Below are 19,574 nucleotides of genomic sequence, written 5' to 3' on the forward strand. Positions count from 1 at the left end.
AACTTTTACTTAAATTTGCAAATACCTCTTTGAATTTTCTTTCGAACTTCTAAAAGTATGTAAGTATGAATATTAATCCTGATATAACTTCGTTAGAAAGTAAAAAGACAGGTTATCTTTCTGCGATACAAAAACCTCTTTTAGAGAGGTAAAATTTTCTTCCGATAGAAATATAGTCATTAATTTTCAACAACCCATGTACCATTTTACATGGGTTTTCTGTTGATATGGGTTGATTGCCCCTATCCTACTTTAAATCATTTTGAATAATTAAACTATACTTGCTTGCTTGTCTGATGAGATGAATTTATTTAAAAAATGGTCCGTATATAGACAAATGCAGGAAATAAAATAATAAAACACTTATAAATATAAAGCTTTATTCATATAACTTAAATTACAAAAATAGGGAGGATGCGAAATTTTTATTTTTGTGTCTATTTTAAAGAACTCCATATAGGATATATCACAAGTATATAAAAAATCTAAAACACTTTAATTTAAAAACTAGAACCGTTTTCGTATGACGTCACTGCTGTTTGCACTGGCCCATGGTAGGTACTTGTCTTCGCTGGCTTTCATACTTAAGTATTTTTTCTTGACCTTGGAGATACTTTTTTGTAAAAATTGAAGACGGACTATCTACACTACGAAAAAAGCTTTGTTGACGTATGTTTTGAGCCAAGTTGTTCATCAACTTCAATAAAGTTTTCAAATAAATAGCTTTTAACTGGACCCTCCGACACAAAATTTAGATAAAAGTGGTTTCCAGATGAAATTTTAATTCGAAAAACGCAAATGATTTTCGTTTTAATCTTCAATTTTTTTATAACTATAACCTCAAATAAGTAGTCATAACAGGAGTGACGTCACTGAACGCTATTAGTGTTTTGAAATATATTACGTTTCACGGTACTTTCATTCGTAATTATTGTTAATAAACAAAATTATATATGGACCTGCTGGGCCCTTCTTTTATATTTAGTTAACATTTTAATAGCTCATAAATATTATATTTGCATGTTCCCTGTTATGTGATCTATCTTACACCATATTGCTTATCATTTCTTACATTGAAAGTACTTGTAGCTAAACTTCTTTAACTACGACTATACAAGCTCACTTTAAGTAGGATGATATATATATTTACATAATTTTATACAAACAAACATGGGCTGTAATGCTATGTAACTATGTTATTAACAGCTTATAGAAACGAAATGAAACGCTTGGCCCTTGGAGTAGTGGTGCAAAAAGCTTCATCAAAAGTATAACACCTCGCCTCATTGCCTCCACTGGTGACAGGACGGCTGGTTCGTTTGCCCAGAGGATCAGAATTGCGATTCAACGGGGAAATGCTGCTAGCATTCTTGCCACCACTCCATGCGGTAAGATTTATACAGTACTAGTTTTAGTTCATATTTGTAAATATTTAAGCATTTAATGTTATTAATTCTTATGAGTAAAGTATATTTTAACAGGTTATATGAAATAATAATTGATGAACTTAACTGTAGAACAAGTCACTTCGGCGGCAGAAACAACACTGCCCCAGAGATCAATCACCATTCTATTATATCTCGGTTGGCACAATAAAGGACTTGCTTGAAGTATTTATCACCTACCCTCAACGATTGATTAGAACACAACACTTGTAATAAATAAGCATTATACTTTTTACAAACATGATTAAATTGTCATTAATATAATAATCTGTCACAGGCTTTAGTTTGGTTTACCTGGGGGTGCGTTTTTATACATTTTAACTTTGCCGTTTCGTAAATTCAAATCGTTTATAAAAAAATACATTGGTAAAAAAGGCATAATATTCGATACAAGATTTTATAGATGATAAAAAAGCGTGGAGTTAATACCTGTTGAATTCCAGGCAGGATATATTAATTGCCCACTTGAATAAAGTATATTTTGATTGATTTTTGCAATCGTAACACCCATCGTTCGATCCTGGCATACGGTTTCGATTTTATTCCAAACAACACCTCCAAAGGTTTGTGATCGGTAATCAAATCAAATTCTTTTCGGAAAAGAAAAACATTAAAATGTTCTATAGCCCAAACTAACGCTAGAGCCTCTTTCTCGGTTTGACTGTACCTGCATTCACAATCAGTTAATGTGCGATTTCCATAAGCAATTATTCTAGGTCCACTAGAATCTATTGGCAGCAAGACTGCTCCTAATCCGAAAGGACTAGCATCAGTAATCACTTGAATTTTATCATTAACCTCGTAGTACCCAAGTGTTTTAATTTTCGTAAGTTTTTCTTTCAATTGCACAAAAGCTTGATCTTGTTCATTTTTCCAAAACTTTTCAATATTTGTATGTTTTCCAAATTTAAATCGCAATAAATACTTTAATGGTTCTGTCAGTGTAGCTAGGTTTGGTATACATTTGTTTATATAATTTACTTACATAAAAGCCCTTCGAAGTAATGAATGTCCTAATGTGCCTTGAATTTGGATGCAATTCCACTTGATGAAATGCGTTCTTTACACCCAACTTGCTAAAATACTGAGCTTTCCTTATCTTTGGCAAAATATGATCCATGGATGGTAATGGGTGGTAATGGGTGGTTCTCCCGCATCATTGCTGCATTAGCAAGTCGCAAGTCTACTATTTATTCTTCAAGTGGTATTGGAACCCGGTTTCTTAAATTCAAATCGTTTATAAAAAATACATTGGTAAACAAGGCATATTATTCGATACAAGATTTTATAGATGATAAAAAAGCGCGGAGTTAATACCTGTTAACTTCCAAGCAGGATACATTATATACATATATAATTGTATTTAACTTATATGACTGCATTTTAAGTGTTGAAAAAGAGTAACTACTGAGTTTCTTGCCGGGTCTTCTCCGTAGAATCTATTTTCGGAACCGGTGGTAGCTTCACTTAATTGTAAAATGACGATTCAAAAGTGCTTGTAAAAGCCTACTTGAATAAGTTTATTTTGATTTCATTTGATTTTATTTGTTATAGCGCGGATAATTACTTATTATAATCAGTGGCGATTTTACCTATTCAACGACAACAATTCAATCACGTTGAATTTATGGAATATTAATGGTCGAAATATTTAATAATCTATGGTATTTATAATGGATTCGTAGGAAATGTCATTTTGATCGTCACAGAAGTTGGCTTCGGAAGTTTGGAAGTAAAGTGAAGGTAGGTAAGGAAAAAGGTTAAATGAACCGGGTTTTAATATAAATATATAGCAGAGCTAGTAGCAAATCGCATGAAATAATTCTATTAATGGATTGTTTAACTCTTAACTACCCAGTGTGCTTTTGTAACGTAACTGACCAGTAGTGTCTATTTAACTCATTCAATTTTATGGATTGGATTACGATTTACATACACAGGTTATATTCAATGATAACAAAATTTTTATAAAACATATCTTATTTCAAAAATAAAACCAAGTTGCTTAAAAAAATATATTTATTGCACTATTTATATAACATTTTCCTAAATTAAAAAAGGCTAACTACTTAATACGTAAGTGAGTAAAGATGACATTAAAAGTAAAAACATGGGCGCCATCTTGTCAGCCGCGCTTGGCGCCAAATCTGTAATCTGACAGCTGTCAGATGTGTTGTTCAGAAAACTTCGTTCGAAATTCAAAGGCATGGAACGATACGGGTGCATGTTCAATATATTCTCGGTGGCGAGTATCTTTGTGTTATTGTGGAACAATATGTCGAGTTGGTGATTGAATTGGCCGTACATTGTGAACATGACGCTGTGGAACGGCTGATGTTTGCCAAACAGTTGGTCGAGTTTAGTGAAAACTGTTATGACCTCGTGTCGTCTCATTTGTGTTATGTTGTTGGCGGCAAATATGTGACCAATGTTTGACCAAGATATGTAACAGTATTTTGTGTTTTCTTCCGGGCATATTGAGATGATGTCGACGACCGTGCTAGCCCAGGGTTCCATAATTAGTTTATCTGAAACAGAATTCATTAAATTAGCTACGTTAAATTACGGCTATCACAAGGTACACTTTATTTCATGTAAGGATTTCGTACAAGTCCTATCGCATAGTTAAATGGTCCTTTATTTTCTTTGTCCTTCGAGTCGAGTGGAGAGTTTATAGTTTTGTGTTATATTCAGTTTTATATTTAAACATCTATTTTTTTTTAAATATTATTATCTTAAGTTTATATGACATTATAAAAATGAGAAAAGCTCTTTTATAAATCTTATAAAATTTTATTACACCTTATACAGTTGGGCACATTTTACATTATACAATTTAATTCATTTCATTTTCCGCGGTGTAGGAATATATAGTGAGGAATATTTGTCACGTTTATTTTAATCAACATTTCCCTCTGGAATAGGGTGGTGGAATAAACTTGCCTTGCCAATTATTGTGAGGTTACCTACCAATAAAATAAAAAATCAACTCACTCTGATACATGTTAAAAGTTTTCATGCTTATAAAAGCAACGTCGCTCCTCCCCTCGACAAGTGCCCGCAACGCCGCCATTTCCCCATCCACCACCCTCCCATCCTCTTTGTAACAGGCACTCGTGAACTTATCAACAATTTCACTACTCGTATTGTATTTCTCAACACCGGGCGCACATATTTCACTGAAATAATTAAACGTTGCGTCGTAACAGTTGATCTTTTCTTTGTTCTGTATGTAGCGTAGAACGGAATGCCAGGCGACGCCGTCGTAGCGCGGGAACGCGGCTCGTTTCCCGCGCAAATCGGCCATCTTGCTTATAATGGCGTCCGCTCTCACGTATGCCAAGACCGTGTCCATTTTCTCGACGATCGGCGTGACTTCGAATAGAATTGGACGTAAATTGTAATCTCTGTAAGAAATATACGAATATTTGTATAGATTTTTTAATACGAGAAATCTTTATTTTTGAAGTTTATAATTCGTAGGGAGATGCGGCCATGTTTTTTATATTGGCTTTTTTTTGAGAATCTAAAACTTATAAATAGATCGATCAAATAAGTGTAGAGAATGAAAACGATATTATAAAAAAAATAGTAAATTTCCCACTGCTGGGCTAAGGCCTCCTTTCCCCTCGAGGAGAAGGTTTGGAACATATTCCACAACGCTGTTCCAATGCAGGTTGGTAAAATTCACATGTGGCAGAATTTCTATGAAATTAGACACACATTTATTCACGATGTTTTCCTTCACCGCCGAGCACGAGATAAACACATGAATATTCAGTGTTTAAATCCGCAATCATCGGTTAAGATGCTCGCGTTCTAACCACTGGGCCATCTCAGCTCAATGATGATGATTCATGAGAATATACTCTATTATTTACCTCATAGCGGTGGGAATGGCGTCTCCACTGGCAACACTGACGTCGCTCTCCCGCGCGTGCACGGCGCGCAGGCAGGCCGTGTGGTCGCTCCGTAGGACGCACTGTAAGGGCGGGTTCACACCGTACACCGCGCCCGCCTCGCTCAGCCACTCGCACTTATTCTTCTCCAGTAATGTCGTCGTGCAGAGTGTTATGTGTCTATAAAGTATAATAATAAAATTAATAAATAGATTCCCTAAACGGAAACTTGATCGGTGGAATCTTTTTACAGTCAAATATATTTATGTCTATGAAAAAACACGTAAGTCTCCTTACTTAGCCCTTTGCCGGTTCTTCTGCGTAGAATCTACATTCCGAACCGGTGGCAGCTTTACTTAAAATAGTTTTGTAAAATGACTTACTATACTTGAATAAAGTATATTATGATTTTGATTCATCATAAATGGTTAAAAAACGAATATATGTAGGTATTTACATATTAGCAATGCGCTTTATGCGCGATTGAATTTAATAAAAAAATAATTATTCAGTTCCCAGATTTTATTATAAATTATTAATTCTGTATCGGGCTGAGCATCTTTTATTACATTAAATGTTGGTGGGAGGCACCTGATGTGACGGTGGAGACTGGTATGCGCTACTGGACAGTATTTGGACATTAGTTTATATATAATTCTAAAATAAATGAAGTCTAAATAACTCTTTAGCTAACTTCTACTGAAAGTCCCACCAAAATCGGTCCAGCCGTTCCAGAGATTAGCCCGAACGAACATACAGACAAATTAAATTGTAAAAAATGTTATTTTCGTATACGTACCGTGTGTACACACATATGCTTTGAGTAAAAAAGGGCTATTTTAATATTACAAACAGACACTCCAATTTTATTATATGTACATATTATATACAATTACTCACCTTGGTGGATCGCATCCACTTTGACTGTACGCCTCTCTAAAGCCCTTCGCTGATGCCAGGTAGTCTAAGGGGACTCGGGGTGGGTTCAGCGGCGTGGGGGCCTGGCGTATCTCTAAGAGAGCTGTCAGGGCTCCTCTCCAGTGGTTATTGAAGAGATCTTCCTCCTTCAGCGATGAGATCAACTTGCTAACATCGTGGACTGCTTTTCTGATGATTGTTATAAAAAAAATATATATTTAAAATGATTCTGCTTAGGAATCTGAACGATTTCACAAACTGCACAGCAGATATTATTGTGCAAAAGTGTGTGTGCAAACACATGTGCTCTTTACCCCCACTCTCATATCCATATTATGGGACATCAAATCCGATACAATTAGCAATTACAGTTATTTAATATGGGATGCGAATGTCTTGTCCTGAACTATTAATTATTTTAATGATTCCATTTGAAATTTACCGCAGCGGTTTTCACAGGTGTGTGTGAAACTACCTTTAGTTCTCAAATATACCACATATGCGTCGTATGATATGTTGGTTCCTGTAATGGATTTCTGTGGATATACGAGGGCCTATCAGTGGTAGTGTAGTGTGTTATTATGTGTGAGGGCCCGTGGTAGTGTTGTGAGTAGTTGCTATTACCGTTTGGCGATGACGACAGGCCAGGGCCTCTGCAGCCACGTGCAGGGCGGCGCGTCCAGCGAGGAGTACGAGCCGTCGCGGCACAGGAACGAGAAGCCCTCGGGGGACATCGGGGGGGACTTCGATGTCGAGTTTATCTAGGAAATTTTAAATATTTACTTAGTAGTAGGAATATGTGCCAAGCCCTCTCCTTAATGGAAGAGGAGGCCATTAGCCCAGCAGTGGGAAATTTATAGGCTGTTACTTTACTTGGTGGTAGATACCACCCACTCATCACAAATTCTACCTCCAAACAACGGTACTCAGTTATAGGTGGCTCACGCAGGAGGCTCACCTGATGGAAAGTGATGACCACCGCACATGGATATCTGCAACATGAGGGCTTACAGGAAGGTTCCCTAATCGTATCGGAAAAACCGCCGGTGAAAACTCAGTCTTGTTTTGTTCCGATTTGAAGGGTGAGCTTGTACAGCCACAATCCACATAACATCTTAGTTTCCAAGGTGGGTGGTGCATTGATGATGAAAGGAATGGATAAAATTTCTACAGCGTTAATGTCTCTGGGCAGACCACTTTCCATATAAATTTATAATATATAAATTTGCCGCCATAGGCACTAGCCTACTTAGCCTATTGGTAAATTCGCTTCTGATTTATAGTCAAATAAACACTACCACTCAAGGTAACACCCAGACCTAAGAACTGGGGAAGGTAATCAGATACCTGTTGACTTCCAGGCAGGATATATTAATTTAATAATTGTATTAACTTAAAAATTAACTAACATGACTGTATTTTTTTAAATGTTAAAAAAGAGTAACTACTGAGTTTCTTGCCGGTTCTTCTCGGTAGAATCTACTTTCCGAACCGGTGGTTGCTTCACTTAATTGTTAAATGACGATTCAAAAGTGCTTGTAAAAGCCCACTTGAATAAAGTATACTTTGATTTTGAGATCTTACCCCGAAGTAGGCGAGCACGTCGTCGAGCTCGCCCCACATGGCGTCCCCCGCGCCCTCCGCGAGGCACTGCAGCGCGCCGACGGGCCCCCAGTACTTGTCCTCCATACTGCAGTCGGGGCTCGCGCACGCCGCGCACAGCGACCTGTACTTACGTTCTGGAAATTGTATCCTAATGATTAACAGGACAGGGATACTTGGTGGTAGGGCTTTGTGCAAGCCCGTCTGGGTAGGTACCACCCACTCATCAGTTATTCTACCGCCAAATAACAGTACTCAGTATTGTTGTGTTCCGGTCTGAAGGATGAGTGAGCCAGTGTAACTGCAGGCACAAGGGACATAACATCTTAGTTCCCAAGGTTGATGGCACATTGACGATGTAAGGAATAGTTAATATTTCTTACAGCGTCATTGTCTATGGGCGATGGTGACCACTTACCATCAGGTGGCCTATATGCTCGACCGCCAACCTATACCATAAAAAAAAGAAGCCCAGATGACCCAAAGGTTAGAACACGTGCATCGTAACCGATGATTACGAGTTCAAACCCAGGCAAGCACCACTGTATTAAATTAATTTAAATAATTGTATTTAATTAACATGACTTTTTAAGTTAAAAAAGAGTAACTACTGATTTCCTTGCCAGTTCTTCTCGGTAGAATCAACTTACCGAACCGGCGGTAGCTTCACTTAATTGTAAAATGACGGTTCAAAAGTGCTTGTAAAAAGCCCACTTGAATAAAGTCTATTTTGATTTGATATATTCATGTGCTGAATTTGTATGAAGGAACACATCGCGAGGAAATTGCATGTGTCTAATTTCATAGAAATTCTGCCACATGTGTATTCCATCAACTTATTGTTATGGCATTGGTTTGGTGGAATATGTTGCATCTTCTCCTCAAAGTGAGAGGAGGCCAGCCCAGCAGTGGGAAATTTACAGGTTGTTGTTGTTGTTGTTGTAACGAACAAGTGAACAGATTGGGGTGACGCACCCGTTTCTATAATAAAATTCTACGGATATTTTTAACTTTGCCGTTTCATAAATTTAAACTAATATTTTATTTACTGAACATTAATTAGCACATCTTTCGATTACGAGCTAGTCATCTTTTTAAAGGACGTGACCCACAATTACTTTAAATATATATTTTAAAAATTGTATATGATATATGATAAACGCATATGGATTTGCAAAGACCTATATTAATTTAAAAAGTTGTATTAACTAACATGACTGTACTTTTTTTAAATGTTGAAAAAGAGTAACTACTGAGTTTCTTACCGGTTCTTCTCAGTAGAATCTACTTTCCGAAACGGTGGTAGCTTCACTTAATTGTTATATGACGATTCAAAAGTGCTTGAAAAAACCCACTTGAATAAAGTATATTTTGATTTTGATTTTTGATTTTATACATATATATTAACGTTATTCATGTACTCACTAAGCTCCAGATCACCATCACGGTCCGGGACCCAGGGTCCAGCTTTGCAGGCCCTATTGAAGAACTCCCCAATTGCTTTGAGCCTGTTTTCCGTCAGCGTCAGTTCTGGGTCACAGGCGCGCGGTATGATCAATGACTCTAGATACTGGAAATAATTATAATTTAAATAAGACTTAACACTTCACTGCATGATTCTTGTGGTACAGGGCGTTTGAGACCTCGTATGAAATCTATCATAACATCGATACGGGGCTTATTAGACCGAGTAACGATTAAGAAACTAAAACTCGATGTGATGTGATCGAATTTTACATCTTCAATGCGGTAATTGGTCAAAGAGACCCCGTATTGAAGCAGGTACATCATAACATTGTGTTTCCAATAGGCATCATGTAAATATATTTATCACTATAAACAATATATCAAACAGTCGTTACGGCCTCCGCGCGTCAGAGTTGTCTATGATTTCGTAACCACATACGGGGCGTATGAGACCTCGCTCAGCATTGAACGTGTTAAAGATTTGTTTTTTGTTTTGATTTCTGGTCCGATGATATTCGCAAGATCGTCAGTGGAGGCTTGATGAGGGAGGCCCAAGCAGCGTGGCACGCTCTGGGAGAGGCCTATGTACAACAGTCAGACAGACAGCAAAAGACTGATGATTTTGTTTTTAGTCGCAAAATAAAAATAAAACATTAGATTATCGGTTTACAATCAGGGCAATTTTTTTGCCATATACTCTATTCTGTAAAATAATGGTTCAAATGTGAGAACGAGTACTTGTGTAAAGAATATTTTATATTGGCATTTAATTGCCGAAATCTCCAAAGAGCTGCTCCTGACTTACCCCTGATAACGTATCAGATAACGGCCGAAGGGTGTTCACGCCGACTCCTGGATGGCAAAGCGTGCTGTTCCTGAGAACTGCATCCAACGAGGACTCGTGTTCTGGTAGGATGCGATTGCTGACCACCGCTACTACGCTGCGCTCGAACGGTCCTGAAGGAATACATCCAGGGTTTGTATCACAAAAAGATTTTTGGGTTATTCTAATAACTAAATATTGGACATCACATACAGTACGCTAATCCCAATGTAAATAGCTAAAGCGCTTGTGTTATGGAAAATCAGAAGTAACGATGGCACATTCAAGACTACAATCTGCTTCAACAACAATCAAATCTGCATGTGTCTAATTTCATCCAAATTCTGCCGCATGTGTAATCCGCCAACCTGCGTGGTGGAATATGTTCCAAACCCTCTCCTTAATGGGAGAGGAGGCCTTAGCCCAGCAGTGGGAAATTTACAGGCATACATATTATTCAAAGGACTACCTGAATTAAGGCTACAATAGGCCTTGAATGTAAAATGGAACCGTGCAGAACCTCGACAATATAGAATCATAGTAAAAATAAATAAATATAGGAACATCGTATAGGCAACCCAGAAGACCTCTTAAGTATATTTTTTAGGAAACGAGATAGCCTTGAGACCTTGGCTTTTTTTTGCTTAATGCTGTTTTTTTATAAATGTCGTAATTCTCTCTTATGAGGAATTTCTTATCCCAATTAAGATAAAACTTTTGTGAGGAGCGGGGACAACAATTAGGGGTCAGGATCAGGCGACTTTTTATTCCCAAGCGGCACTTAAATCCCTTATATTCATTTTCTAACATGCTGTTTAATTTTATTTGATAAAGCAATGAAATGTTTACTCACTATGTCGATTTCTGAGTTCGTTCGTGACGAGAACGTCTATGTTAGCCCACTGCGCTGCTATCAAGTCTTCAGGGCTGAACACTCCAAAGTCCACCGTGCCTTTGCTTATACGTCGCAGGCAATCGAGTCTAGAGGAAAAAAAATATCGTTATTGATTAGATAAAAGTAAAGGCGATTATTTAATTATTTATTTTATGTGTAAGTAATGACAGTGCACAATATATATAGACGTCAGACGAGAGAACATAGTTGACAAGTATTCAATACAAAAAAAGTTTTAATATTTAATTAGTGTATGCGTCCTCTATACTCCTAATAGTTATGTTGAGTTTACTTGAGAGCTGATATGGCCCAGTGGTCAGAACGCGTGCATTTAAACCGATGATTTCGGGTTTTAACCTAAGCATGCACCACTATATATATTTACTTAATTTGTGTTTATAATTCATCTCGTGCTCGGCGGTGAAGGAAAACATCGTGAGGAAACCTGCATGTGTCTAATTTAATCGAAATTCTCCCACAACCACCAAAATCCTCTCCTTACTGGGAGAGGAGGCCTTAGCCCAGCTATGGGAAATTCACAGGCTGTTAGTGTATGTTAATGTAATCCCAGATAATAAGTCACCCTTTCTGTACATTTCCAATGCATGATAAAAAGGTTCTACGCTGTGGAATCTTTAGTAATAATTAGTATGCTGTTAAAATATATAAATCAATAGTGATAATATAGCTTTACTGTACTGTTACTAATTTTACTTGAACCGTTTGCAATAAGAAATTATACGTTATTGAATATATCAATGTAATATTTCTTACTAATAACCACCCGCGGATTCGCTCGTTTTACGGTGTTGTGTCATGGGCTAGGCAAAAAAAGAAGCCTATATACATATATAGTCTATGCTGGTTTTTACAGTAATTAGTGCCTTGATGGAACCCGAGCCTAGATCTTAAGGATTTATTTATTAATTTAGTCTTAAAACGTTTAATGCAGAGCGAGGTCTCATACGCATGTGACTCCAATGCGGTGTGGCTAAGAAAAACATAGATTTCTCTGTCATACAGAAGCCGTAACGTCTATTTGATATATTGTAGGTAAGTAATAAATATATTCTTACAAGAACTACCCTCTTCTCAAATAGGACCGAGTGGAATCACATAAATATGGCAGAACGCTTAGTAACGGTTTAATGTTCCGTTGACTGTCGGTCGATTAGAATCGAGTCTGTTTGTATCGATCGTGGTATTTACTGTTCTTACATACGTACATACTAATTAACCGTCTATGTATTGATATATTCTTGTAACCGATTAAAGTTATGTAGTGATAGTAATTGTGTTCAATTATAAATAAGTAAAGAACTGAAAAGTATAGGTTAGTCATTCGTGTTATTTTTTGTATTTAATTAATCTTAGGGTTTGTTAGAATATTTATATTGAAAAGATAATGCTATCTTGTCACTTTGACCACGTACCGCACTGAAGAAATAAAATTCGATCATGATATCGAGATTTAGTTTCTCAAACGTTACGGGGTCTAATAAGCCCCGTATTAGTATAATGATAGATTTCATACGAGGTCTTAAACGCCCCGTTCTACAGGAATGGCAAAAATAAAAAAAGATGCCGCTGCCAACGTGTGAAAAATCTTTACGAATTATAAAAAGAAGCATATGTGATTATGGTATTCAGACGGGCTTGCGCGAGGCCCAAGCAACAAGCAAGCAAGCAACAACAGTCTGTAAATTCCCACTGCTGGGCTAAAGGCCTGCTCTCCCTTTGAGGAAAAGGTTTGGAACATATTCCACCACGCTGTTCCAATGCGGGTTGGTGGAATGCACATGTGGCAGAATTTCTATGAAATTTGTCACATGCAGGTCTCCTCACGATGTTTTCCTTAACCGCTGAGCACGAGATGAATTATAAAGACAAATTAAGCACATGAATCAGCGGTGCTTGCCTGGGTTTGAACCCGCAATCATCGGTTAAGATGCACGCGTTCTAACCACTGGGCCATCTCGACTCCACGCAAGGCCCTGATGTAATCTTTAACTCACTGATCTGATCCCAGCACGCATTCCAATCCTGAATCCTCAGCATCCAAGAGTGGACAGAATGTGGCGCCGCGTTTTAAAGGACCTCGGCCTTCAACGATACAGACTCGCACTGAAACAAAAACATATAAAACATTTAAATACCCATGAATAAACTTAAGTGTCGTTTGTTTGTTGATTCAAAGTAACTGCGTTTTTAAGACAATATGACACAACTTAGATGTAGCATCGGAAAATTCAATAAAACCAATTACTATCAATTCACACAACCAATAGAAACAGCTATCGCGCCATTCGACGCTATTCGTCGCTATAGATTCCCGCGTCAGTTCGACCCGAGACAGCAAGTGCGTGTTAGAACTAGCGCGCACTTGTAACTTTCGTCACTCTTGTCGAGTCAAGTAATACAATATTATTGTATTACTTCATGCAATAAGCACCCTCCGTGGTCGAGTGGTGTGTACACCGGTTTTCAAGGGTACGCCACTCTGAGGTCCCGGGTTCGATTCCCGGCCGAGTCAATGTAGATTATCATTAGATTTCTATATTGTCTTGGGTCTGGGTATTTGTGGTACCGTCGTTACTTCTGATTTCCATAACACAAGTGCTTTAGCTACTTACATTGGGATCAGAGTAATGTATGTGATGTTGTCTCATATTTATTCATTTATTTATTATCTGAATATGTATAAGTATGAATGTATGTAGGCATCTATTAAGAAAACGCACCAAAATCTGTTACTTAATTTCAAAGATCTAAGCATACATAGGTACAGACAGCGGTAAGTGACTTTGTTTTATGCAATTATGATATTAATTTGTGTTTACTACGACATTTTTATATTTCAAAAGCTATGAACACTAAGTTATTATGTAAAGTTAATTAAATACTCGTTCTGTTATTGGTCATTAGCGGGATGTAATAGATTTGCACAAGCGCTTGAAGGCCTTGGAGCTACAATGTAATTATTTATACCCATTTTGTGTCGTCACAGACACAGGCCCGCCCCATCTTGTTATATCACCATTTTATAGCTGGTAAACAAACGATTTTGTAATGGAAATAATTATAGCGTGTGCATTTTTTTGCAAAGGATTTATTGATATTGTGTTTTAAAGTATACAGATTCGAAACTGGCCAGGTTTCAGTGGCTTTAATACTTGAAGGCTTCCGAGACGAAAGGTATTTCAAGAAATGTTCGTTACAATAATATATTTATATATAATATATAATTTCAATAAGCTTTACCCCAATACATACCCAGCAAACCGCATTGGAACAGCTTGGTGGAATATGCTCCAAAACCTTCTCCTAATTTGTGTGAAGGAATACATCGTGAGCATGTGTCTAATTTCATAGAAATTCTGCCACATGTGTATTCCACCGACCTATGGGTATGGCATTGGTACAGTTTGGTGGAATATGTTACACCTTCTCCTCAAAGGGAGAATAGGCCTTAGCCCTTCAGTGGGAAATTTACTGGCATCATCTTCGTCATTAATTCATAAATATATTAATATCATTATATAATATCAATTACGATATAATACAACAAATCGATATTATTATCGAATATCGATTTTTAGAATCTATACTATTATTATGTTATAAATGGGAAAAGTAACTTTGTCTGTCTGTCTCTTCGTCGCTCTTTCACTACCAAACCGCAGAACCAACAACAACAGCCTGTAAATTTCCACTGCTGGTCTAAAGGCCTCCTCTCCCTTTGAGGAGAAGGTTTGGAACATATTCCACCACGCTGTTCCAATGCGGGTTGGTGGAATGCACATGTGGCAGAATTTCTATGAAATTTGTCACATGCAGGTTTCCTCACGATGTTTTCCTTCACCGCGGAGCACGAGATGAATAATGAAGACAAATTAAGCACATGAAACAGCGGTGCTTGCCTGGGTTTGAACCTGCAATCATCGGGTAAGATGCACACGTTTTAACCACTGGGCCATCTCGAATCGCAGAACCAAGTTTGATGAAATTTGATAGGAAGCAAATTTGAACTCCAAAGATTTTATTCTTGTATTAACGCATTCGAGAAAGTTCCAGAAGTGAAGGATACCAAAAAAAAAGTAAAAATTATACCGCCGAGGAACATTATTTAAGACCTAATTTGACGACCTCCGTTGTCGAGTAGTGTGTACACCGGTTTTCATGGGTACGACATTCCGAGATCCGATTTCGATTCCCGGACGAGTCGATGTAGATTATCATTAGTTTTCTATGTCGTCTTGGGTCTGGGTGTTTGTGTTATCGTTACTTCTGATTTTCCATAACACAAGTGCTTTAGCTACTTGCATTGGGATCAGAGTAAAGTATGTGATGTCTCATATTTATAATTATTAAGCATTAAAAGCGTAAAATACAATATACATTTTGTAAGAACTAATACATATAATAGGAAAAAGGCTACTTTAAAAAATAGTGGCATTAATCGTTCTTAATTTCCAGGCAGGATGCATTACATACATATATAATTGTATTTAACTAACATGAATGTGTTTTAAAATTTTGAAAAAAGTAACTTAAATACTGAGTTTCTTGCCGGTTCTTCTCGGTAGAATATAATTTTGGAACCGGTAGTCGCTCTACTTAATATAATTGTTAAATGATGATTTTTTTTTATGGTATAGGTTGGCGAACGAGCATATGGGCCACCTGATGGTAAGTGGTCACCATCGCCCATAGACAATGATGCTGTAAGAAATAATAACCATTCCTTACAACGTCAATGTGCCAACCTTGGGAACTAAGATTTTATGTCCCTTGTGCCTGTAGTTACACTGGCTCACTCACCCTTCAAACCGGAACACAACAATACTGAGTACTGTTATTTGGCGGTAGAATAACTGATGAGTGGGTGGTACCTACCCAGACGGGCTTGCACAATGCCCTACCACCAAGTAAAATTATTCAAAAATTTTTGTAAATGCCTTCTTGAATAAAGTATGCATTTTTTTTCCTCCCCTATAATGATACACACGCTCCATCTGCCTTTTGATTTATGACATGAAAGGTAATATTCCTAACAATAAATTTGTAAACTATCTTGTCTTGTAGGTGATAAAGTATTACGTCAAACACTGTCACCGGATTGATCGTTTATAGATGTGAGTCATCCATTTACCTAACCTTACTGTCTGCTTGAGATTTCATGGAATATTTTAATTTAATATTTTACTCGGTGGTAGGACTTAGTGCAAGCCCGTCTGGGGAGGTTTTCATTAAATTATTCTAAATAATTAAACCACCCACTCATTAAATTATTCTACCGCCAAACAACTGTGCTCAGTATTGTTGTGTTCCGCTTTGAAGGGTGAGTCAGCCAGTGTAACTACAGTCACAAGGGACATAACATCTTAGATCCCAAGGTTGGTGGCGCAGTGACGATGTAAGGATTAGTTAATATTTCTTACAGCGTCATTGTTTATGGGTGATGTGACCACTTACCATCCGGTGGCCCATATACTCATCCGTCAACTTATACCATAAAAAAATACATTAAACATAAGAATGTAATGAAACTACATTACATTAACAGCCTGTAAATTTCCCACTGCTGGGCTAAGGCCTCCTCTTCCTTTATTTATTATAGAAACGGATACATTATTGACTTTGCGAAGTCGGAAACTTGGCGTTATAAGCTTATCCTTACTTCTCGTTAAGGGAAAGTACCTAAATAAAGTGTAATTGTCCAAATCGGTTTTTAAATCACAGAGTTCTCAAAAATATATATATTCTTAGAAACCAGGTCAGAAGGGATTTTTTTTAAAACAAAATTACAGAAAACTCGATAATCAATTTAATCAATTCACAAAATAACAAACAATTCGACAATTTTTACTAATGAATTTATACCTGCCTGCGTCTATTTTTTCCTGATAAATTGAAATCCGGAGCCTTTAAGAGTAGAGTGAACAGGTTTCTTATGGATGGGCGTGTACCACCTTCGTCTTCATCTACACTTTCCAACAGGTGAGATGGAAGATAAACGCCTATTCCATATAAATACGTAAAAAAAATGCAAAACTAATTTAATGCAAAACTAACCCTAGCAACACGACACTAACCAACTTAATCGCAATGGATTACAAAAATAACACAGTACGACACTAATCGACTGAACACACGATAGCAGAAATGGAGCTGTCTACCATCCACCCTCCTTTAAATACACTTCCTCCCCTTACTACCCTATATTCCTACAATATATTCTCTACTGACGAAAAGCGATTATATGTCTGTGGTTTACTATGTAAATTACACAAGAGATATATGACACTCATGTATAAAGTCACTAATAATAAAATAGCTTCAATAAAATGCTCAATTAAACATTAAATAATTACTTGATTAACTCATTATTTATCTGAGAAACAAGAGAATAATTATAGTCTATTCATGTTACATCAAATACGTGCTTATAATGTATATAGAATAATATATGTCTGCCTGTACGGTGAAATTTTACACTCTATTTCAACGATGAGAGGAGAAAAGATAAATGAACGACATTTGACGTTTTAGTTAGACCGGGAGATGATAATGACAAAATATTTGGTCATTTGTACCAGTATGGTGGTTCTTCAGGGGTCTTATCACGTAAAGGCAAAAAGGAAAATGATGGTCATAGCGCTCGCACCGGCGGCTCAAACGCGTGGGCTTTAATCGAAAGCTTCGGAAAAATAACGAGTGTCGAACGATTTGTTCCACAAAAATGCTTGTATTTTCAGATAGTCGAAAAAAAAGAAGTAGGCGGTAGCGTACTGCCATACTTCTCGGGTGTGGCTTACAGCCCGCAATACATTAAATTTAATAAAACAATTCAACCATTTGTACCAGGCTAATTTTTGGATAGCTAATTGTCGTCGAGTAGCCATTCACGAAAATGACCTTGCCATACTTTTCCGACAGTTCCCAATCGCCGCCATACTACTGCAAAGGAGTAATTTTTTTTTTGGCCTGTAAAGGGTCAGAGGAGTTTTCTATAAATTTTATCATCAAGAAGTCGGGAGGGGTTGCTAGTACTTTTTTTATTGGATGATTAGACTATAACATATAGATTTATACTTGATGCTCGCACAAACAGACACGTCACAATAGATTATTATAATATATAGTATAATATGACTATAAATAATTAGCGTGTGACTGCATCTTGAGTGGGCGTGTTGATGTACCGGTTTTTGAACGCATTCCGTTTAAAAACCGGTACACAATACGAAAACAGCATTTAACAAAAGGTATATATATATGTATGTAGATTTAACGATAATTTATTTATTTATATAACTACCCGTGTCCGCGACTTTCTGCTCGTTCTATAAAATATATAAAAAAAATACATGACATTGGCGAAATAATCTGTGCCCAAATAAAAAAAAATACACTTCATACAATAGATGATTATTTTTTATTGTCAGTTGAAACGAAAAAGACTTAAGCGCCAAATTTTGCTGACGAAAAATAAACTATCTAACTTAAATTTTAAATCTCATTATTCAAACGTCTGTTTTGTATAGTACGACACAACTTAGATGTAGCATGGGAAAATGCAATGAAACCGATTACTACCGATTTACACAACCAATAGAAACAGCTCCCTATCGCGCCATTCGACGCTATTCGTCGCTATAGATTCCCGCATCAGTTTAAACATGTCGACGTGTCGAATTGACGAACATATTAGGTCATATGATATTACAAGTTATTATGTTTGTGTAAAGATCATATTCACATAAGAAATAAATATTGATAATTTGAGATATCGTACTTAATTCCGATGATCGGTGATCGGTGATCGGTTTTACGAATATTGCCGATGTTACATCTAAGTTGTGTCGTACTATACTTTATTTTCCATTGACGTTATTAATAAACAAATCTTACCTTATAATATCAGTATGATGTTTATTGTGTTCTCCTCAATATATGTTACCTTGAGAACGTTTTACTAAGTATCGTCTTGGTTTCAAGGAAAAAAAATTGAGGAAAATATTTCGTAACAAAATCACAAGTTACGTTTAAGTGTTATTTACAAGTCATCGGTCAGAGCAGAGATGGCCGCGTGGTTAGAATGCGTGCGTCTTAACCGATGATTTCGGTTTCAAACCCAGGCAAGCACCATTATATATATATATATATATATATATATATATATATATATATATATATATATATATATTTTTTTAATTTGTGTTTATAATTCTCATGCTCGGCGGTGAAGGAAAACATCGTGAGGAAACCTGCCTCCGTCTAATTTCATAGACATACTACCACATGTGCATTCCACTAACCCGCATTGGAACAGCGTGTTGGAAGATGTTCCAAACCTTCTCCTTAATTAGCCTTAGCCCAGCGGTAAAATAAATAATGATAACTATTGGACAACATCACATACATTACTCAGATCCCAATGCAAGTAGCTGAAGCACTTGTGTTATGGAAAATCAGAACTAACGACGTCACAAATATCCAGACCCGAGACAATATAGAAATCT

General features: G+C 36.8%; 1 protein-coding gene across 1 annotated transcript in view; it reads right to left on the bottom strand.

Moving 5' to 3' along the window:
• Positions 1-3,446: 3,446 nt before the first annotated feature.
• LOC124541693 (transferrin-like) overlaps positions 3,447-19,574 on the bottom strand; it is a 29,692-nt gene continuing 13,564 nt past the window's right edge. The window contains exons 2-11 of the mRNA XM_047119621.1: positions 13,065-13,173; positions 11,008-11,135; positions 10,137-10,288; positions 9,290-9,434; positions 7,847-8,001; positions 6,887-7,023; positions 6,245-6,451; positions 5,327-5,524; positions 4,440-4,852; positions 3,447-3,973 (exon numbers count right to left, since the gene is read on the bottom strand). Coding sequence (XP_046975577.1) covers positions 3,507-3,973; positions 4,440-4,852; positions 5,327-5,524; positions 6,245-6,451; positions 6,887-7,023; positions 7,847-8,001; positions 9,290-9,434; positions 10,137-10,288; positions 11,008-11,135; positions 13,065-13,173 — 2,111 coding nt within the window. The 3' untranslated portion in view covers positions 3,447-3,506. The remainder of the gene's footprint in view (positions 3,974-4,439; positions 4,853-5,326; positions 5,525-6,244; positions 6,452-6,886; positions 7,024-7,846; positions 8,002-9,289; positions 9,435-10,136; positions 10,289-11,007; positions 11,136-13,064; positions 13,174-19,574) is intronic.

The sequence above is a fragment of the Vanessa cardui genome, chromosome 28 (genome assembly GCF_905220365.1).
Source record: "Vanessa cardui chromosome 28, ilVanCard2.1, whole genome shotgun sequence".
Taxonomy (NCBI): Eukaryota; Metazoa; Arthropoda; class Insecta; order Lepidoptera; family Nymphalidae; genus Vanessa; species Vanessa cardui.